The 23,956-nt window shown below is 41.9% G+C and overlaps 1 protein-coding gene across 6 annotated transcripts in view; it reads right to left on the bottom strand.

Annotated features, from left to right (window-relative positions):
- Positions 1–23,956, bottom strand: part of CNBD2 (cyclic nucleotide binding domain containing 2) — a 60,385-nt gene that overhangs the window by 5,703 nt on the left and 30,726 nt on the right. For all 6 annotated transcript variants that reach the window (XM_038572160.1, XM_038572161.1, XM_038572165.1 and 3 more), the window contains 4 exons: positions 16,130–16,244; positions 11,815–11,992; positions 9,712–9,832; positions 2,267–2,430 (listed from right to left, as the gene is read on the bottom strand). In XM_038572160.1, coding sequence (XP_038428088.1) covers positions 2,267–2,430; positions 9,712–9,832; positions 11,815–11,992; positions 16,130–16,244 — 578 coding nt within the window. The remainder of the gene's footprint in view (positions 1–2,266; positions 2,431–9,711; positions 9,833–11,814; positions 11,993–16,129; positions 16,245–23,956) is intronic.

Below are 23,956 nucleotides of genomic sequence, written 5' to 3'. Positions count from 1 at the left end.
TACATAAAAAAAATTAAGAGGTTTTTTTTTTTTTTTTTTTTTTTTTTTTGCATTACAGAAGTAGTCATTCTGGAAAATTTGAAAACTAGGGAAAAGTAAAAAAATCTTTTTATCAAATCTTTCAAGATAGATATTTATTTTTTAATTATCAAAGTAATATATCATCATTACAAAACATTTGGCAAATAAAGGAAAAAAAGCCCACTTGGAATGCCACTATCCTGATAAATTTTGGGGGGGGCAGAGAGAGAGAATTTTTTTAAAAAGGTTTTTATTTATTTATTCACAAGAGACAGAGAGAGGCAGAGACATAGGCAGAGAGAGGAGAAGCAGGCTCCATGCAGGGAGCCTGACACAGCACCCTGGGATCCTGCCTCAAGCCAAAGGCAGACTCTCAACCACTGAGCCACCCAGGCATCCCAGAGAGAGAGAGAGAATCTTAAGCAGGTTCCTCACCCAGAATGAAGCCCAATGAGGGGCTCGATCTCACAACCCTGAGATCATGACCTGAGTCAAAATCAAGAGTTGATGCTCAAGTGACTGAGCCATCTAGGTGCCCCCTGATAACTTTTAAAAAGTATTTCTTTTCACCAAACTATGGACAGAGCCCAAGTGTCCATAGACTGATGAATGGAAAGAAGATGTAGTATAAAAAAAAAAAAAAAGATGTAGTATGTGTATATGTATATATATATACACATACATATATATACATATATACACATACATATATATATATACACACACACACACATATATATATATACACATACATACACACACACAATGGAATATTCTCAGCCAGCAAAAAGAATGAAATCTTCCTGTTTGCAATGACATGGATGGAGGTAGCATGTATCATGCCAAGTGAAATAAGTTAGAGAAAGACAAATACCATATGATTTCACTCATATGTGGAATTTAAGAAAGGAAACAGATAAACAAGGGCACCTAGGTGGCTCAGTCAGTTAGGTATCTGCCTTCAGTTTGGGTCATGATCCCAGGGTCCGGGGATTGAACTCTGTGTCAGGCTCCCTACTCAGCAGAGAGTCTGCTTCTGCCTCTCCCTCTGCTGTTTCCCCGGCTGTGCTCTCTCTCTCTCTCTCTCTCTCTCTGTGTCAAATAAATAAATAAAGTCTTAAAAAAAAAAACAGATAAACACATGGGAAGAGGGGGAAAAGGAGAGAGGGAAGCAAACCATAAGAGACTCTCAAGAATAGAGAACAAACTGAAGGTTGATGGAGAGAGGTGGGCACGGGATGGGCTAGATGTGTGATGGGATTAAGGAGGGAACTTGTGAAGAATCACTCAATTCTACTCCAGAAACCAATATTGCACTGTATGTTAACTAAGTAAAATTTAAATTTTTTTGAAAAAGGGACACCTGGGTGGCTCAGTGGTTGAGTGTCTGCCTTCGGGTCAGGGAATGATCCTGGGGTCCTGGAATCAAGTCCTACCTTGGGCTCTCTGCGGGGAGCCTGCTTCTCACTCTGCCTGTGTCTCTGCCTCTCTCTCTCTCTGTCGCTTATAATAAACAAATAAATCTTTTAAAAAATAAATTAAAAATTTAAAAAGTATTTATCTTCCCTCATTATATAAGCAATGCATACACACTGCAAAAACAATTAAATATGAGAGGAATATATAACAACAACCAGGAAGTACTTTTTAGTCTCACCTTCCAGACAGAATGACTCTTACAAATTTGGTAACATCACAGATGTCATCATTTTTGCTTTTTCCTTCTAGGTTTTCCTCTTGTGTTTTATAAAGGCATAGTCAGAGTATATATGCAATTTTGCATCCTGGCCTTTTCATATATCATTATATCACCTATTTTACCCTCCTCCTACAGAGTCCTTAGACTTATAATTTTTTTTTTTTAGTAAGACAGTTACAATCTATGAAAGAAATACGCCACAATTTCCAAATGATCCCCTTAGTGTGATACGTGTGGGTGGTGGTAGTGGTTTTTCTCCCTATCGTGAATATGGCTGCTATGAACATCTCAGCGCATGTAGCTTTTCCCATAAATTAATTATATAAATTCATAGTTAGACCTTTACTTCAAAAGATATAGCCCTTGCAACATAATAGTAAAATTATCATCAAAGGAACTGAGACAATTTAAGTACCAACAGCTACCAGTTTCATCCCCTCCCTTTTCAGCATTTCATATGAGCACCTTTTTCTTTCTTTTAATAAATAATAGGTGAACATTTATTTATTCAGTCTGGTGGAATGCATGCACATTTCCAGCACTGACCTGGGGTACTTGACCTTGAACCTGGACAACTTCTCCATTACTTCACTGTCAATCAGTTCACAAAATTTGTCTTTCCTCATCCGTATCACCTCAGCTCCCAGGCTCACGAGGATCAAGGGCCGCATGTCACACTGCTTCTCTGGGAGGAGGATCTGGTGAAGGCCCTGGGGGATGGAAAGTCTGACCTCAGAGACTGTCCACACCCACCAGCAGATCATCTAGATGGGGAAAATGAGGCCCCAAACAGAAGGGGATTCCATCTGGGGTCATTCTGCAAGTGATGAGGAGAATTCTGTCCAGGGCTCCTGCTGTTGCACGACACCAAAGGACTCCAGCTTCTGGGATTAGAAGAGCCTGTGAAGACGGCACTTTGTCCATGTTCCGTCTCCATGCAGGCTCCACAGGAACCACACTCGGGCAGTTCCTCTTCAGGGGACAGCAGTTCACAAGTTTTCCCTGATGTCCAATCTCAACTATTGTGCCAATTAAAGCCATTCCCTCTTCCTCAGGATGATAACGGAATTTGAACAGCGAGGCTTCCTCTTCTAAATCCCCCCTTACGGGCACCTGAGTGGCTCAGTGGTTGAACATCTGCCTTCAGCTCCGGGTGTGATCCCGGGGTCCTGGGATGGAGTCCCAAGTTGGCCTCCCCACAGGGAGTCTGCTTCTGCCTCTGCCTCTCTCTCTGTGTCTCTCATGAATAGATACATTTTAGAAAATCTTTAAAAAAATAAAACTAAATCTTGCCTTTCACAGGCACCACACCCTCCCCCATCCTTTTGGCAGCCCTTTGCTCATGTGTCCCCACTGAGCCTCCATTACCTTCTCTGTCTCTCATAGACTTTAGGGGGGTTACTGGCCTCCTCTCTGCCGCTCAGTTACTCCTCTGGCTTCCTGGCCATGATGACGACAATGATATGACAGCAGTATTTCCTGAGCATTCGCTATGTTCCAGGCCCTCTTGCTGCCACCTGCCATAGGTACTAACCCATTTGAAACTGTCACAAGCCCCAACGAGATGGGTCCAATTGTTATCCTCATTTTACAGAGGATGCTGCCAAGGTTGAAAACCTGTCCAACATCACACAGTAGGGAAGCAATAACACTAGGATCTGAGCCCAGGGGGTCCGTCTTCAGAACCCATGCTTCTAAGCACTATCCTCTGAGGCAACTGAGGCCCAAAGAGGTTAAGTAACTTTCTCAAGGATAGAAAGAGGTGGAGGCAGGATTTGAACCCAGTGAACTATTCAAAGCGCACTGAGGGCAGGTACTCTCATACACCTACAACCCATCCCTTCAAATACCTTCCCACGGCATGCAGGATAGATGAAAACTCCTCCCTGTGACCCCAAGACCTGGGCTCTCTCACCCTTGCTGGACTCTCCAGCCTGGCCTCATGCCGCCCTGCCTTGTTTACTCTGTTGCAGCCATGCTGCCCTCCCTTCCAGCCCTCTTGACACACCAAGCTCCTTCTGGCCTTAGGCTTTGAGCTTACGGTTCCTCGGTCTTCTATACTCTTCCCACAGGTCATCCCCAGCTTGTTCTTTTCACCATTCAGATCTCAGCTTAAACATCATCTCCTCAGAGCCGGCTTTCTTGATTGCCCCTTTTAAGAAGCCTGTCCCCTGCCCCAACCCAGCTTTCTATTCCATTCCTAAAAGCAATTTGCAATACTTTATGTGTTTATTAATTTGTCTGTTTATTGTCTGTCCCCAGATTAGATCATAAACCCCATAAGGGCAGGAAGGATGTCAGTTTACTTGCCCACACTGGCATTTTGAGCCATGACTAGAGCATGGTAGATGACCTGCATGAGTGCTTAGACGGGGTCACAGAACATTCGGGTTAACACACCCAGGTGAATGTCTTCATCTTCTTTTTTTAAAGATTTATTTATTCATGATAGACAGAGAGAGAGAGAGAGGCAGAGACACAGGAGGAGGGAGAAGCAGGTTCCATGCAGGGAGCTTGATGCAGGACTCGATCCTGGGACTCCAGAATTGCGCCTGGGCCAAAGGCAGGAGCTAAACCGCTGAGCCACTCAGGGATCCCCATGTCTTCATCTTCTAATAAGGACACAGACTCAGGTAAAGTATTTGCCCACACAGCTGACTAATTAGAAGCAACATGAAGGGGGCACCTGGGTGGCTCAGTGATTGAGCGTCTGCCTTTGGCTCAGGGCCTGATCCTGGGGTCCCGGGATCGAGTCCCACATCGGGTTCCCTGCATGGAGCCTGCTTCTCCCTCCTCCTGTGTCTCTGCCTCTCTCTCTGTCTCTCATGAATAATTAAATAAAATATTTAAAAATAGAAAGAAAGAAAGAAAGAAAGAAAGAGAGAGAAAGAAAGAAAAAGAAAGAAAGAAAGAAAGAAAGAAGAAAGAAAGAAAGAAAGAAAGAAAGAAAGAAAGAAAGAAAGAAAGAAAGAAAGAAAGAAAGAAAGAAAGAACATGAAGATAAGGACACCTGCCCCCACCCCAATCTGCCATATCCCGTCTGCCCGGCCCACGGCTCTGGCCTGCCCAATCAGAGGCCTCAGCCTGCCTGTTCCCTGGATGAGTGGTTCCCCTACTCCTCCTCGCTCAGAACAGAGGCTCTCCTCCAGGTCCCAGCCTCTCCTGTTTCTAAGACCCACCCAGCTTCACATTCCCCAGTTAGCAAATGTGATCTCCTAGGTGAATACAGGCCCAGCTGTCCCATTCACTCTCCTACAAACGAAGCCACGGCCTTGAGAGCAGAGAGAACACATCCACAGGCATTTTCATCAAGAGTCATGTTAACACATATTTGTGGGGGGCCTTCTCTGTGCTGGGTCCTGTGTGACAAATGAGGCAGCCTGGTCTTTGCTCTGGCCCCCACCCAAAGCCTTCGAGGCCTTCCGAGAGAATCAGGGCCAAGGTCCCCACTCCAACACTGCAGGCCCTCCACGACACAGGCCTGGCTGTTCTAGTGGCACGTGACACAGCCTCTACTGCTGTCATCATCGATCCCACCAGGCAAGGCCTTTCTGCCCTCTGGTGCCCTCATTCGCCCCACCTGGCATCCCCAGCTACTGCCTGGCCCTGTGTGAGGCTGCATTCCTAGGCCAGGCCCTGGCCTCAGGAGCCCTGTGTTCAGGCCTGAGCGCCTGCCTCGGAAGCATTAACTGCTCTGAAGGAAATGGTGAGCGGCCTGGAAAGCACATCACCTGAGGACTGTCTGAAGGAACAGAGGATGTTTTAATTGAATGAGAAAATAACTACCTGGGCATTGACACCGTGCCTGGCTCCGAAACATTGAGTGAAAAACAAAACGGCATTCTTTAAATAATCTAAGGGGTCATCATTGGGCAAGGAAAGATTTCTTCTGTTTTGTTCTTGGGAGGGTGGGGTAGGGAAACGCTGTGGGAGGAGCTACTTAAAAGGTGCAGGAGGCAGAGTTTTGCTGAAGAAAAGGAAGAACTTCCGAAGAGCTTGGAAATATTCCATCAGCCTTGAGGGGGCACCGTGCCAGGGGCTGGGGCTCCCTTCTGGTCCTGTGCTGGCTTTCCTGCCTCTGAAGACACACAGTCCAGTGGGGCAGGAGCATGAAGAGACCACCACACTGGGGGGTGATAGGCATGTGAGGATGACCCTGGAGATACTGTAACTGAGGAAGAGCATTAAGGGCATATGGCGAGGGAGTAGCTCTCTGGACTATGGTGACTGCACAGTGCATGATGACCGCACATGAGGCTTCAGAAGACAGCCCCTCCCCGGGGCTGGTGGAGGCCCACCCCCTGCCCGGCTTCCACAGCGATCAATTCATGGCCAAATGTTTCATCCATGCATTCCCCACCCTACCAACCTGCCAACCATTGGATAATTTTTTTTTTTAAGTAGGCTCCATGCCCAGCGTGGAGCCCAACATGGGGCTTGAACTCATGATCCTGAGATCAAGACCTGAGCTGAGATCAAGAGTTGGACACTTAACTACCTGAACCACCAGATGCCCTGGATAATTATATTGTTAATAGACTTTATTTTTTAGAACAATTGTAGACTTAGAAAAATTGAGAAGATAGTACAGAGTTCCCATATACCCCATACAGTTTCCTCTGTTAATTAACATCTTACATTAGTAGGATACCTTTGGTAAAATTAATGAACTGATATTGATTGATACACTATTATTATTATTAATTCAGATCAAGGAGTTATTTAGATTTCCTCTTTTTACCTAATGTCCTTTTCCTGTTCCACAATCCTATCCAAGACACATATTCCATTTATTCTCTTATCTCCTTAGGCTCCTCTTGGCTGGACAGTTTCTTAGACTGGCCCGGTTTATGATGCCCTTGATAGATATTAAGGAGTACTGGTCAGGAATTTTGTGTGACACCCAGCCATTAGAGTTTGTCTGATTTTGTCATGATTAGACGGGGGTTGTGGTTTATTCGGAAGAGGACTTCCGAATGGAGGCAAAGTATCATTCTCATTACGTCACGTCCCATTTCATAATATTAAGGGACATACTATCAACACAATTTAGCTGTGTATGTTGGCCTTGATCACCTGGCTACACTGGTATTTCTCAGGTTCCTCTATTGCAAAGTTACTCTCTCCCCCCCACCACCCTCTTTCCATACTGTTCTTTTTAGAAGGAAATCACTATATGCAGCCCACACCTAAGGAGTGGGGAGTTATGCATCCTCTTCTTTAGGACCAAGTATCTATGTCAATTATTTGGAATTCTTCTGCATGGGAGATTTGTCTCTTCTCCCCTATTTATTACTTTGCTCATTATTTGTTCATTTTACATGTACGTACTCAGGAATGTTTACTGTTACTTTGAGGTATAATCTAATACTATTTTATTTTGTTGGTTAAATTGTTCAAATTGTTCTAGCTTTGGCTAATGGGAGCTCTTTCAGTTGGCACCTGTGTCCCTTTGATATGCCTGCCTCCGTATAGGGTTTTTCCCCCCAATACTTCCTAACTCCCGAGCACTACGAAATGCTCCAGGCTCATCTTGTCTATTTCCTGCCCTAGTCTTAGAATCAATCATTTTCCAAGGAGCCCTTGTTCCTCTTAGTGAAGAATAATATTAGAAACCAAAGTCTGGGTGTTAGGTTTGCTCATTGCTACTGGAGTGTCATTTCTTTCAGGCCCTGTCAACTGACAAAGCAAAAGATATATGTCGATATACATATCTATAAATATTTCCACGTGTAACCATCTGTATTTATATTAAGCTAAACAGGAGTTCATACTGATATCTTCAATGAATCTGTTACCACATGGATCATTCTAGCCTCCTCCTTGCTTCTCTGCAAATTTCTACTCCAATGATGAGAAACCTAGCTGGTGTCATCTGCTGAATTGATCCATTCCAGTACACATGTATTGCAGTATCAGAACTGTGAAGCATACGCCCATGGGAATGACATTATCAGCTAGAGTACAGTGCTCATGTGCAGTTCCTTTGGCTTTCAGTTGTGCAGACCACAGTCACTTCCAGCGTCACACCTCCAGCGATACATAGGTCAGCACCTTTTTCTCTCACCCTCTTCAGGGACTGTTTCATACATTTGTAATATCATTAGATGCTCTTGTGACAATCTGCATTTCCTTTTGGGATCCCCTGCCACCTAAATTACTTTTTTCTTTAACAAGTTGTATACATTAAGGTTCACTCTTTGTGCTGTGTAAAGTTCTATGGGTCTTATCAATGTTTAAGGTTTTGTATCTTCCATTATAATATCATACAGAATAATATTGCTGTCCTAAAAATCCTCTATGCTTTATCTATTTGTCTCTCCTCTTGAATTCCAAACCTCTGATGACCACTGATCACTATCTCTATAGTTTTTTTTTTAATTTTTATTTATTTATGATAGTCACAGAGAGAGAGAGACAGAGAGGCAGAGACACAGGCAGAGGGAGAAGCAGGCTCCATGCAGGGAGCCTGACGTGGGATTCCATCCCGGGTCTCCAGGATCGCGCCCTGGGCCAAAGGCAGGTGCTAAACCGCTGCGCCACCCAGGGTTCCCTATCTCTATAGTTATACCTTTTCCAGAATGTCATATAATTGGAATATACAACTATATGTTGTAACTATATACAACACTTAATCTTTTCATATTGGCTTCTTTCACTTAAAATATTCATTTAAGTTTCCTCCATATCTTTTTCTTAGCTTGATAGTTCATTTCTTTTTATTTATGAATAATAGTTCATTGTACAGATTTACCAGTTGGTTTATATTCACTTTTCCATGTAAATTTTAGAATTGGTTGCCAATATCCACAAAATAATTTTCTGGGATTTTTATTGGGATTGTGTTGAATCTGTACATCAATTTAGGAAGAACTAACATGTTAACAATAGAATCTTTCAATCTGTGAACATAGTCTGTTTCTCCATTTATTTAAATCTTCTTTGAATTCTTTCATTATACTTTTTAAAAAAGATTTTATTTATTTGAGAGAGAGAGAGAGCACAGCAGGGGGGAAGAGCAGAGGGAGAGGGAGAAGCAGACTCCCCACTGAGCAGGGAGCCCAATGTGGAAATTGATCCTCGGACCCTGAGACCATGACCTGAGTGGAAGACAGATACTTAACCAACAGAACCATCCAGGCAACCCACAAATTCTTTCATTATAATTAATAGTTTTCTTCATGTGACTCCTGAACATTGTTAGATTTATACCTAACTATCTCATATTTGGTGCTATTATAAATGTAATTGTGTTTTTATTTTAAATTCCAATATTCATTGGCTTCTACCCTCTGATCTTACTGTAATAATTTATTCACATCAGGAGGGTTTTTTTATTTTTGTTTTTGATTCTTTGGATCTATCTAGATTTTTTATCTAGACAATCAAAAATCTGCAAACAATGACAGCTTTATGTCTTCCTTCCCAAATATTTTATTTCCTTTTCTTATCTTAATGCACTAGCTAGGTCTTTTAGTACAATGATGAACAAGAGTGGTAAGAGGGTGGGGCACCTGGGTGGCTCAGTAGGTTAAGCATTTGCCTTCAGCTCAGGTCATGGTCCCAGTGTCCTGGGATTGAGCCCCACATTGGGCTCCCTGCTTAGCAGGGAGTCTGCTTCTCCCTCTCTCACTCCTCCTGTTTGTGCTCACTCTGTCTCTCTCTCTCTCTGCCAAATAAATCAATAAAATCTTTAAAAAAGAAAAGAGTGATGCGAGGGTACATCCTTGCCTTTTTCCTAGATTATTTTAAAGCAAGTCCCAGATGTCATATCATTTTATCTGTGAGTCTTTTGATATGTAGCTCCTAAATATAAGGACTCTTTAAAAACAATAACCATGATACTGTTATCATATCTTTAAAAATCAACAATATTCCTTAATATCACCAAATATAGAGCGGAATGTTTTTAAACCTTTCCTGTTATTACTTAACACTCACAGCCCACCATGTTACACATATATCATGAGTGAGGCTATCTGCACACTTACCACAGGTTCTCCTTCCTCCACAGTGTGGATCTTGATGTAGGTGCCCACTGCAGCCTCTTCAGGGAGATCACCATACTTGGTTCTGATCATGGAACACTCAAGTGAACAAGGACGCCTGGATCTGAAATTTGACAGTTTGTTAAAGAAAACTCATTTGTCACACAGCCAGTTCATAAGGCCCTGGACAGTCAGCCCCCACTCTGCCTCACAGTGAGACTTCCCCTCCCTGGAGAACTCACACTGACCCCAGAAAGTGAGAAAATGCAAATCAGGCCCTGGAAGAGACTACGATGTCAGGAACTGGAGAAGTTTAATAGGGGGAAGACTAGGAGAGAAAGAGATACACCCCTTTTAAACACTTGAAGGCTGTTATGTGGAAGAAGGGGCTGATGAGCTCATGCAGCTGAGCCAGACCAGATGGACGAGAAGTCTAGGCTGGCTGACGGATGCTCAACATGGGGAAGAAATCTCTAAATCAGAGCTGTCCAATAATTGAACAGACTGCTTTGACATTGAGTCAGCTCTGTGCCCCCTGGGGACACAGCAGAGGTTTGGGCTCTCCTTCTTGGCAGGAAAACAAAAAATAAATGGCTTTGTTTCTTTGTTTAAAAGACAGGTTTCCTTGGGCAGTCTGTAGATTCTGTACTTTGTTCATGTTGGAATTAATTTTATACAGCAATCCTGTTGTGCTTTCTTTGTCTAGGTGAGGTATAAGGAAGAGACAGGCTATGTTAGTTGGATTAGAGGCAGGAAAAAGTTGTCAGCTGAGAATATAGCTGATATATTCACCCAACTCATAAACTCACACAACACATAAACAAGGCAGCCTACAATTCTCACCCCCCCGGGACATGCCCAGCATGGTTTTTATTCTTCTGGGTCCAATATGTCTCTTCTCCTATACTGATTTACAACAGAGAAATTGGGTCTGTTCCAACCCTACCTTCAGAAGAACTGGGACTGGGACTTGAAGCACTGGATCCCTTGGAAAGAATATCCACTAGAGGGAATAACAACTCAGAAGTCATGGGATGCTCCTTATGGAGGCCAGCAGGCTAGAAATGTTAATAGGCAAAGGACTTGAGTGTAATGGTACTTTGGGCAGCATGGAGATTGTGACACTGATGTTATTAGTATCATTGTGATATTTTAATTTTGCATTTAATGGTGGTGGTGGGGGAGGTGTTATGTTGCTCTGGGCCCAGCATTGAGCTATATCTCTAGGCAGGTACCACTGAGTGTCCTTTCCTACTCCTCAGCCTCTCTGGGTTGAGGCAAAAGCTCAGCCCTCATTGTGTATTCTTATTTCAGCCATAACAGTTGTACCAAACAACAAAACTGAGCATTAATCAGCTGCTTAGGTTTGAATCCTGGTTCTGCCACTCCCTACCTGGATGACCTCAAACAAGTAAGTTAGTCTCTCTCTGTAGTTTGGTTCTCTCACCTGAAAAATGGGACTGATAACTATACTTACCCCATAGAGTTATTGGGAAGATTAAATTAGATAATCCAGTACCAGGCACAGAATATTCCACAAGTGTTAGCTATAATTACTATTATCTTATTTAATTGCTGGCTTATGACGATACTAAGACTTAATACTATTATCTACAGAGAAGAGAACTATGGCTTAGAGATGTCAAGCCTCTTGTGCAAGGACACAGAGCTAAAATAAGTGGCCAAGCCAGGACTTGGACCTGGGTTGAAGTGACACCAAAGCCCAGGCTCTAATCTACTGCCTCCTTTAGATGGGTAGAATTTTCTGAAGAGGCTCAGAGTTAGAAAGGTCCACTGACACACAGACCAAGTATCAGAGCCAAAAGATCTGCCCTGCCTCTCCTTCTTCATATGGGTTCCCTAAGAAAGGAAGAAGCTAACCACCTAAAGTGATCCTGTGCATTACAGGCACAGAATGCAGCTCTTGGGTCTCAAATCTAGGATTCTCTAGGCTGCCTTTTATATATACTCCAACCTTTGGTGTTGAGCGGTGCCTGCTACCTCTGACCCCTCCCCAGTATCCCTGACATTCTGTCCTTTTAAGTCATATCTCCCTTTCAACCAGAATCTGGACCCTTCCTTCTGCAAGGAGCTAACTAAGCTTACTTGATCTTTGGGCCCAACATCTTTGGAAGAGTATTTCCTGAGGTTTTAATCCTCCTACTGAAGCTGGTCCCCTGTTGCTCCCAGGAGTTCTGGAGATGCTTCAGTTTCAGAGAGCTAAAGTCCTGTACAGGATATGATTTGATCTGGAATTCCTTAAATCTCTCCACAGGAGAAGGTTCTGTTAGAGAAAGCACAGAAAAACACATTAATAGTTCTTTGCATATATGAGGCCTGTGCTGACAATGCTGAAAGGTATCCCCTACTCATCTGCCTGGCCAGGCTGGTGCATGAGCAAATAAGGAAAAGAAAAAAGGAAAACACTGTGGTTTCCATGTATTGTCTCTCTCTGCCAGGTCCTGAGCAGAGCCTTCACATACATTACATCCAGACAAATGTCACTGGCTCCATTTAAGAAATCAATGAGCATCCAAGAGTTTAAGTCACCCAGAAAAAGGCTGAAGCTTGGATTTAACTCAAGTCTACCTGATTTAAAGCTCATAACTTTCCACTAATAGATCATATTTATCTGGGACTGGGGACAGAGGCCGCAGTAAGAGCTAAAGGAATGATGAGCCATAAAACCTTGGATGAGGTAATTTTCTGGAGCCTTCATAGGATTATTATAAGAATTACAGATCAAGGGCTCCTGGGTGGCTCAGTCAGTTAAGCCTCTGACTCTTGATTTCAGCTCAAATCAGTCTCAAGGTCCTGGGATCAAGCCCCACATCAGGTTCTGTGCTCAGCATGGAGTCTGCTTAAGACTCTCTCTCCCTCTCCCTCTGCCCTCCATGCCCCCACCTCATGCACAGTCTCTCAAATAAATAGTTTTTTAAAAATAGATCTTTAGTGTTAGAATAAACTATTAAAATCAATGTTAATAAAAACAAATCCAAAATGTACAAAAAATAGGCCTAAATTAACAGAACACATATAAAAAGCCCTGAATAAACATTTTTGGAAGGCTTTTTTGTCAATATCCATCAATATTTTAAGTGAGCATGGCCAGTATGCACTGGATTGATTACTTGATTCAATAATTCTAAGAATTTACCCAATATTTCCTTGTATAGGGATGCAAAGATAAACATACCATGAAAATCGCCCCAGCAAGGTAATAGTGAAAAATTGGAAATTACTCAAAATATCTATAAAAGGTCATTGTTTTAACTAATTGTGGTATATACATACAGTAGGATAAAACTCAGCTATTAAGATCTAAATACAGATCTAAAAAAAGAAAGAAAAAGAAACACAAATCTATACTTATGCTTCCAGCCAAATGGACTAACAGGGACTAGACTTACTCTCCCACCTAAAACTACTAAAAAAAACCTGGGATAAATGTATGAGAAAATGGCTTTCAAGACATTGGGCATAAGGTCATGAAGAAATCATCCCTGCAAGATAGAAACAAATGAGGTAAGCCCTACTATTGCCCAAGCTTACTGCCTGGAGGTTTTCCAAGCCATGTTGCAGGGAGAGGGAACCCAGGGGGAGCCCAGAAATTTTCCTGAATTGATGAGACAGAACTGAGAGTTTGGGGAGGACAAGGCAATGAGAATTCACAGAGCACAGTACCTGAGAGCAAAGAGCTGCGCAAAGAAAGAACTCTGAAGATCAAGGCATAATAAATGGAAACATATTCTATATTCATGGATTGGAAGACTCAGTATCATTAAGATATCAATACCACTCAAAGTGAGCTATGGATTCAATGCAGTCCCTATCAAAATCTCAGTGACTTTTTGCAGAAATGGAAAAATCCATCCTAAAATTTTTATGAAATCAAGGGACCCCAGATAACCAAAACAATCTTGAAAAGGAACAAATGAAAGGACTCATACTTCCTGATTTCAAAACTTACTACAAAACTACAGTAATCAAAGTAATGTAGTATTGGCATAAAGATAGACATATAGACCAAAATAATAAAGAGCCCAGAGATAAACACTCAGATATATGGTCAAATTATTTTGGCCAAGGGTGCTAAAAATTCAATGGGCAAAAACAGTCTTTTCAACAAATGGTGCTGGGAAAACTGAATATCCATATGCACAAGAATGAAGTTAGATCCTTCCATCCCACCACATATAAAAATTAACTCAAGAGATCCCTGGGTGGCGCAGCGGTTTAGCGCCTGCCTTTGGCCCAGGGCGCGATCCTGGAGACCCGGGATCCAGTCCCACGTCGGGCTCCCGGTGCATGGAGCCTGCTTCTCCCTCTGCCTGTGTCTCTGCCTCTCTCTCTCTCTCTCTCTCTCTGTGTGTGACTATCATAAATAAATAAATAAAATAAAAATAAAAATAAAAATAAAAATTAACTCAAAATAGATAAAAGATCTAAATGTAAGGCCTAAAACTATTAAACCCTTAGAAGAAAACACAGTGCAAAAGCATCACAACATTGGATTTGGCAGTGATTTCCTGTACATATATCAAAGGCACAGGCAACAAAAGAAAAAATGGACAAATTGGACTTCATGAAAATATAAAAAGTTCATCCATCAAAAGACAGTAACAACAGAGTAAATAGGCATCCCACAGAATGAGATAAAATATTTGCAAATCATATATCTGGTAAGAGATTACCATCCAAAATATATAGAAAATTCCTAAAACTTAGAAAAACAAAAATAGATAACCAATTTTTAAAAGGCACAAAAGCTTGCATAGACATTTCTCCAAAGCAGATATGTGAATGGCCAATAAGCTCACAAAAAGATGCTCAACATCACCAATTATTGGAGAAATACAAATCAAAACTACAATAAGATACCACCTCATATCCATTAGGATGAATATCATTTTTAAAAACTGAACAAACAGAACATAACAAGCACTGGTGAGGATGTGGAAAGATTGGAACTCTTGTGCATTGTTGGTGGGAATGTGAAATGTTACAGACACTATGGAAAATAGCATGGCAATTCCCTAAAAATATTAAAAATAAAATTACAAATGACCCAGCAATTCCTCTTCTGAGTATATATTAAAAAGAAAACAGGGTCACAAAGAGATAACTATACACCCATGCTCATAGCAACATTATTCACTATAGCTAAAACATTTAAGTTCTCAAGTGTCCATCGATGGATGAATGGATAAGCAAAATGTGATATATACATACAGTGGAATATTATTCAGGCTTAGAAAGGAAGGAAACTCTGACATAGGCTACAATATGATGATCCTTGAGGGCAGCATGCAGAGCGAAATAAGCCAATCACACAAAGACAAATACTATATACTTCCACTTAATTGAGGAAATAGATGGTGTTGATGGCTGTCCAATATATTTAATATGAATGAATATATTTAATTACCACTGAACTGTATGTTTAAAAATAGTTGAGATAGGAAATTTTATGCTATGTGTATTTTGCCACAATGAAGAAAAAACTTGGGTAAAAACTTTTATGGGATGTAGCTTTCCTCTGGTGGATTGGCAGTGGAAAAGAAAGAAAAAGAACTGACATGAGAGGGCAGCCGGGGTGGCTCAGTGGTTTAGAGCTGCCTTCAGCCCAGGGCGTGATCCTGGGGACCCGGGATCGAGTCCCACGTCAGGCTCCCTGCATGGAGCCTGCTTCTCTCTCTGTGTCTCTCATGAATAAATAAATAAAATCTTAAAAAAAAAAAAAAAAAAGAACTGACATGAGAAGTGACATTTCCTGTGCACCTGTGTATAGACCCTGTTCATACACAAGCTGATTCAGCCTCCCTTGTAACCTGTATGATAAAGACGACAGACTTCTACTATATATTAATACATCCAGGTAGCATTCTAAGAGCTTTATATATTTATTTGCTTAATTTCATTAACAAGTCTATGAGGTAGGGACTATCCGAGAGAACTGCTGGCACAGGGACACAGTATCACACAGCTAGGAAGAGAAGGACCCTGGATTCAAACACAAGCAGTTAGGCTCCTGGGCCGGTGGGCCTAACCACAACACTACTGTGACGGATATGAAGAAACCAGGCCCAGAGGCTTGAGTACTCACCAGAGTCATCCAGCTAATCAGGGAGATTCAAACCCAGCTCTGTCAAGTTCCAGGCTCCTTCCACCCCTCTCCCCAGGAGCACCTGACACAAAGGGAAAGTCTAAAAAGGAGGAGCTGGGGGGGGGGGGGGGGGGGGGTGGGCAGGAGCCTCACCTGGAGGGGCCATGTGGGCCACGTCGCCACAGCTGGGAGTAGAGGGGATCAAACCAGACATCCTGCCGGGCCTTTCTAGCTCTAGAGGTCTAAGATTCTAGGGGCAGGGAACTGGGAGCAGCAGGGCCCGGGCGCCCCCTGCTGTGCGCAGCTGCCAGTTACCATTGAGGTGGGTCTTCAGAGATCCGCCATCTATGAGCTCCAGGTGCTGCCAAATCCACTTGTAGTAGAAAGGTGAGGTCCCAAGGTCTATCAGACGCAAGACTTCACAGCTGCCCTGGGAACATCAAGGGACATAAACAAAAGGGCTAGCCCCTGAGGCTCCAGGCAGGCCAGACTTTGAAGATGAGCTCTATTGCATCTTACCCCAGTTTACTTGGCTAAACGCAAGTGCTTTCAGGTTCCTTTAAAAAAATTTTTTTAATGAAAATGTTACTTATTTCTCATAAGTTCAAATAGTTAAATAGGCATGAGAACGGAAATAAATGTTGGCACTGGGGGGGGAAAAATCACCATAGAGAATGTTCTTGGGACACCAGGTGAAACTGACTATGGACTATAGATCATATGGTACATTAATGTTAAATTCCCTGATTTGGATAATTATTCTGCAGTTAATTTCTGGCTTTAGAAAATAATCACTGAAGTATTCAGGGGTGAGTATAATGAATAATATTTAACTCTCAATTCAGGCAGGGAATCATAAATATGTATATATTTACATGCAAATGTGGCAAAATGTCAACAGTTGGTGAATCTGGATCCAGGTTACTTAGGGGTTCTTTGTACTGTTCTCACAATTTTTCTATAAATTTAAAACCCTTCCAAAATTAAAAGTTTAAAAGACATTAAAATCAAACAGAAGAACATAAACTTAAAACTATTTTATCCTAACACCCAGAAATAACAAGTAGTAGCATTTTGGTGACAACTAGTTCAAACTTTTCTCTGTAAACGTATATACATATACAATTTTTCATAAGTGAGTCATTTCATATAAAACAGATTCTTATGACTTTAAAAAAAAAAAACTCAATAAATAGGGCAGCCCGGGTGGCTCAGCGGTTTAGTGCCTGCCTTCAGCCCAGAGTGTGATCCTGGAGATCTAGGATCGAGTCCCACATTGGGCTCCCTGCATGGAGCCTGCTTCTCCCTCTGCCTGTGTCTCTGCCCCCCTCTCTCTCTGTGTCTCCCATGAATAAATAAATAAAATATTAAAAAGAAAACTCAATCAATACATCAAGGACATAATTTCACACCAAGTAACATGGTTCTACATTATTGTTTTTAATGATTGCATATTATTCTATGTATGCCATAACTGACATATAATTTAAAATAAGATATAGTTTATCAAAAGAAGTCCGACATAAAGAACACACATTGTATGATTCTATTTATATTAATTGAAAGAACAGGCAAAAGTAATCTTCTGATAGAGTCAGAAGAGTGGTTATCTTTGGTGGGGGGATTCTGCCTGGGGAAGGGTACAAGGGAGCCTTCCAGGGTGCTAGAAATTATCTCTATCTTGGTTTGAGTAATGCTTACACAGGTATATACATAAGTCACAATTCACTAAGCTGTAAAGTTTAGATATGAGCTCTTTATTGCATGCATGTTATACCTCAAGAAAATATTTTTGAGGATTAATATTCAGTTGTTTCTAATTTGTCAGTATTATATATAATTCTGATTTTGCTCAGGGCAACAAAACCCCTTTTATAAAACTCACTATCTTAAACTCTCCTGCAGTGGGGGAATGGCAGTGACGCAGTTCTGGCTAATGACCTGTAAGTGGAAGACTGATGAATAAAACTCCCAGGAAACTTACGGTTGTCCTTCCCCTCTACCTCCGACTGAATCTCAGATGTGACAGCCAGAGGTAGAATAGTCATGTTGTGACCACTAGGATGAAAGTTATAAGTTGTGGATGATGAGGGGAGAAGCTAGAAGGGGACTGGGGTCTTGAGGACTTCCTCAAACAACTTTCTAGCCTTGGATTGCTTAATTCTAGACTCCTGCAAAACAAAATTACTATTCACTAAGCCATTGCAGTTGTGTTTCTAAGACAGCAACTTTAACTGATAATCTTGTACACACATCTTAATGCCCAGAATGGTCATTAAGGCAGTTCACAAATACTAAAGTTCTCCTCCCAAACACAAGGCAGGATTGTATTTTTTTCCTTTGAATCAGACATGGCCTTCTTACTTGCTTCGGCCACTTTCCTTAGCAAAGTGACTTCTGATAATCTGAATGGGAATTTTAAAAGCCAGTGCTTGATTCTTAACATTACCCCTCCCCTGTCCTATTGACTATGGAAGCATCCATGAAGATAGTTTCCAGTGGCCTGGGTCTCCAGGTGACTGTGAAAAGCAGGGCCTCCTGCTGATCTGCTGTGATCAAGTAGTGGGACGAAGGAATGTGTCTTTGTTAGTTAATCCACTGAGGTTTGAGGATTGCTTATAATTGCAATACAATCTAGTTCATCCTAATTTAATACTCGTGTTTGATTACCCCCATGGGATTGTTTCCTACAGGTTCATGTGTTTTAAAGTTCAATACGCATTGCCGAACTGCCTTTCAGAAATGTTAGTTTATACTCCTCCAGCAGTGCATAACTGTTATATCTTTGTGTTACATTGACAACTGAGTTTTCAGTCCTGAGTTTTCACAATCCTTTCAATCTTTCCTGATCAGATAGGAAAGAAAGGTATGCCATTTTTCTGATTTATTCCGTATCTTTATAAAATCTTACCTTTTTTTTAGTAGGAACTGTAAGAGACACATTATAGTTAAAGTTCAAGACAAATTACCATTGAAGAGAAAGGAGAAGGGATCAAACATTTAATAAGCCCTCATTATGTACCAGGTGTTGGGCTTGGAGGTTTAGTCAACATTCATACAACATTTATCAACAGGAAACTGCTGGTGCCAGAAAAACACAGGTGAACACTCCTCTCAGAAAGTCTCTTGTGGGTCTTTAATCCCATCTGTATCTGTGTAGGAAACAATTTCACCATGTTCCCCCAAGTGATAAATTGTCCAAAATGAGCTGATTGGGAGCACTAACTATGTTTTCTGTGGCACCAGAAAATTACCTTCCCTAACGTTCTGGGTTTGGCAGGACATCCAGGCCTCTCACTGCTGATATCGCCCTCTCGAGGCCATGTCCACAAATTACAGGAGCTGGGACGACCCAGCCTCCTTAGATGAATACTCCCAACAGCTGGCCTGGTGGGAAATTTAAAAAAATGGGAGAAAACAGCAGTCCCTTTAAATGGGGGCAGGTGCTCTTCAACTCCAGCCAGAGGGGGCTGCATCGCAGTACAGCTTGGTATTGCCTGATCTTCTGAATATTCAAAAGAAACCAGAAATCCGAAATTTTATCTACAATCTTCATAATGATTAAATCAGCTTTGAATAAAACACTGTAAAGGACAAGTCAAACTCACCTACTAGCCAGGATGTCCCATACACACCTGTTGTCACTTTGTGACATCTGTATAATTTTTCTCAGAATGAACTTCAAGAGTGCCTGCATTAGAATCACGGGCTATGCTTATTCAAATGCAGATTGCCAGAGTTAATGAATGAGACTCCCTGGGGTAAGGCAGAAATTTGCCTTTTTAAGAAACTCCTTAGGGACACCTGGGTGGTGCAATCTGTTAAGCGTCTGCCTTCTGCTCAGGTCATGATCCCAGGGTCCTGGGATTGAGCTCCACATTGGGCTCTCTGTTCAGTGGAGAGCCTGCTTCTCCCTCTCCCTCCTGCTCATGCTCTCTCTCACTCTCTCTCTTAAATAAATAAAATATTTTTTTAAAAAAAAGAAGCTCCCTAAAGTGTTCTTTATGCTTAGTCAAATCTGAAAAACTCTTCCCTTAAATCCGAGTTCTCCAATTTTAGTGACATCAGAATCACCTGGAACGGTTGTCAAAACAGAGCTTTGGATTGAATGGCTCTTGGGTAGGCTTGAGAATCTGCATTTTTAGTGAGTTCCCAGGTGATAACTGATTAATGCCACTGATCTAGGGACAACAACTCAGAACCATTGAATTTGAGGATGAATGTGAACTAGTAAGTCTGTGCAAGACTCGCTCTTATCCTTAAAGACCTTATGAGGTAAGACAAAGAAATGGAGGCTAAAACAGAACTTTCTGCTGGTCAAGATGTAATCATCATGCTGAAAAGCAGGTCTTGAACTTTTATCCCTTACCACTCGTGCCCCCTATCTTTCCTGGCTATATATTATCAAAAGACCTCAGAGTTAAATTTGTGGACACATGGCAATCTTGGCTTTGGAGGTGATCACCCCCAAATTTTAGGAAAGAGGAAGCAGATGCCAGGGAGGAAAAGGAATTACAAAGAATTCAGATTGGCCTTCAGGGCTCCCTGCTACCATTCCCTCTTCTAGGCTCTCCCCACTCTCCTCACATGACCATCAGAATCCTCCAAACTTATCAAACTATTTCCTGTGGCTGGCAAGGGCCTCATCTCCACCATCCTCTCGGTCAGATCCTGTGCACCCAGTCCCTTAGCGTGTAGAGGCTGGAAACCAAATGCTCCCAAACATCTCCCAAGCCCCCTTGCAGCCAAGGAGGTGATTTGGGTCCCCCTGCTGGGATGCACTTGGGCACGTTTGGTTTTGGACTAGAGGACCTCCGTCATGTTCGTGGAGGCAGGGGCTATAGATGTGGATTCCTGAACTTGGCAGCCCCTGTGACTGTCCAGTCTGGACTCTGACTTGGAGTCATTTGGGGTCATCTTCAGTCTAAGGTCTGTTCCTTCAGGCCTCCCCATCACCAGTAAGTCTGTTAGCCCTTCACCATCCTGTGATAACTCCCTTTCGCGCTCATTTAGCCAGTCTCGACTCTCTTCTCTGGGACTAAACCCAGAATAAATAATAACGCAAACACTCCCCTGGTGATAAGTTTAATAATTGGCTCTCTGGGAAAATGTATGCATGTCTATAAATCTTATGCTTGTAAAGGGTGTGCTGCACACAATTTATAAATAATAATAAAACATACTACACTCTTACTGAAAGTTCCATATAGCCAAGCGATTCTCACTGAACGTTGTTGCAGACTCTGGCTGAGTTCTTGTAACAACCATGACCAACCTATAGTTACAATTCAACCGTGATTTGACGAATGAAATTGCATCTAATCCATTCTTTTCCCAATAAATTTAATATTATTAAGTCTGGTTTGTAATATACTGGCAAACTCCTTCTCACTCTTGTATAAATTACATTCATTAACTAAGACCGCCTCTAGCTTTAGCACTACGTATATTGGAACTTCGCTTATCATTGATTAACTCCCATGATGAATCTATGATAAATAATGTTTATTTTTTTAAAAAAATGTATTTATTTGAGAGAGAGTGAAAAAGAGCATGAGCAGTGGGGAGAGACAGAGGCAGACTCCCCATCAAGCAGGGAGCCCGATGCAGAACTCTATCCCAGGACCTTGGGACCATGACCTAAGCCAAAGACACTTCAGGCTTTGAAGTGAAGTGTCTGAACCACCCAGGAGCCATGAATAGTGTTTAAATAAGGAAAAACATTTTCATAATTTTCTTCTATTTACAATGTAATGGCTACAGACCCAGCCCACTCTTAAATGTAATCTGCATCATAAACATTTTCTCTATAGCTTTAAGACAAATCAGCAAAACCATAAATCAAAACCTGACTCAGGGTGTCTGCTGATTTCCATTGTATATATACTCCCGCTGGGGCCAATTTTCAGGTACCAACATGAAGTCACAGAATGTGGAGGTGGGAAGATACATGTATAATTGTGCAGTATTCCCACCAGATAGATAAAACAGACATAAACTCTGGAGCACAGAGAGTAGTAAAATGCAGTAATGTCATTAGGAAATTATGAATTTTCAGTATCTATTACTCTTGTTTTCCATAAACTGTACTTAATTGTAGGTTTATATAATTTAATTTTTGATAATTATTGTGTTTGCCATCTTGCAAAACTCCTGAAAACTTAATCAGCCCTCACAGGCCAATGAGAGCCAGCGCTAGCACACAATCAATCTTGCCCCTCCTTTTGTCTAATGGTCCAAAACTTCAAGGCTCAACTCTTCCCTCACCTTGTCCAGGTAGCCTTCTTTAAGACCCCCAGCCTTTAGAGAGAGGCCTCTCTCCTAAATCCTTGTAACTCAAAGAATTTGCATTAATCACTTGGTAGTTAGCCTGGATAACTTTGTCTTGGATCAGTATCTAGTGGAAGGGAGGTATAAGGAAAGAGAAACAGTCTTTTCCATCTTCATATCCCTCCAGAGCATGAACCAACCTTGGCAAAAAAAAATCAACAAATGTTTGGTAGCTTAATGTGAGCAATAGCTATATGGGAAATACTGAAAGTTTGAGGGCATAGTTCTGGCTCTGCCATTTACTAAATGGGTGGCCTTTGTTAAGTGTCTTAACTTCAACTTCTTCATTGTAAATGTGGAATAATAATAACTTCCTGATAGAGCTATGGTGGAGATTTATGGTGAAATGGTACTACTTACACAGGTAGTCATCAAAGCACCGCTTAAAATAGCAAAAGACTGGGACAACCAGTCAGTCCATCAATCGAGAACTGGCTAGGGATGCCTGCATGACTTAGGGGTTGAGCATCTGCCTTCAGCTCAGAACGTGATCCTTGGGTCCTGGGATTGAGTCCCACATCGGGCTCCCTTGCATGGAGCCTGCTTCTCCCTCTGCCTTTCTCTCTGCCTCTCTCTGTCTCTCATGAATAAATAAATAATCTTTAAATTAAAAAGAAACAGGGAACTGGATAGATAAATTCAAGTGCAATCATATAGTTAAACACTGCACAAATGGTAATATATATACGTTCTTTCTGGACTGATGTGGAACAATCTGCAGAAATACTCTTGAAACAGCCAACTGCAGAACAGCCTACATCATATGACACCATTTATGAAAACAAGGAAAGAACATACACATGCAGGGGTGCCTGGGTGGCTCAGTTGGTCCTGGGATCAAGGCCTGCATTGGGCTCCTTACTCAGCACGGAGCCTACTTCTCCCTCTCCCTCTGCCTGCCACTCCCCTGCTTGTGCAGTCTCTCTGTCAAATAATAAAGTAATAAATAAAATCTTTAAAAAAAAAGAAAATACTGGGATCCCTGGGTGGCGCAGCGGTTTGGCGCCTGCCTTTGGCCCAGGGCGCGATCCTGGAGACCCGGGATCGAATCCCACGTCGGGCTCCCGGTGCATGGAGCCTGCTCCTCCCTCTGCCTGTGTCTCTGCCTCTCTCTCTCTCTCTCTCTGATGACTATCATGAATAAATAAATAAAATCTTTAAAAAAAAAAAAAGAAAATACACATGCATTTGCCTTTATATTCAGGGAAGAGACTGTGGTACAGACACAGAGGAACATGGTGACAGTGACGATCCCCAGTGAGGAATACTGGGCAGCAGGGGAAAGAGGTGAGAGGGAGACATTACTCTTTTGAACTTTTTGAATTTCGAACCACGTGCGTGTATTATCTGTTCCAAAACAAACCAAAAAAATGAACAATGCTAGTAGAACCCCTGGCACAGAAGCAAAAGGTCTCAAAAACAGGGCAGTTCTCAAGATGATTGTGCAAAGTACATAGTAGTTGAGGAGAGTCAACAAGTGACAGAAAGGTCGACTCAGATCGCAAAGCTTTTGTTATCACCAACAGAGAAATTGGCACAGGACAGAAATCAATGCACAAAAGACAAAATGTAGATAGTAAACAAACACGATGAGTCTCACCAGTAATCAGGAAAAATGTAAATTAAATCCTCAATGAGGTAGCAATTGCCAACTATGAAATTAGGAAAGTTTTGAGAGGACAGGGAAGCCTGGCAGAGGTGTGTGACACCTGTAAAGATGCACACTGCTAGATAAAGTGGATTCTTTTGGACAGCAACTTGTTTCAAGGTCCATGAGCATGATGATACCAAGCAACTCCACTTCTGAAAATC

The sequence above is a fragment of the Canis lupus genome, chromosome 24, assembly GCF_011100685.1.
Source record: "Canis lupus familiaris isolate Mischka breed German Shepherd chromosome 24, alternate assembly UU_Cfam_GSD_1.0, whole genome shotgun sequence".
NCBI classification, from domain to species: Eukaryota; Metazoa; Chordata; class Mammalia; order Carnivora; family Canidae; genus Canis; species Canis lupus.
Note: the sequence above shows the minus strand (reverse complement) of the source record. Positions and strands in the feature narration are given on the sequence as shown.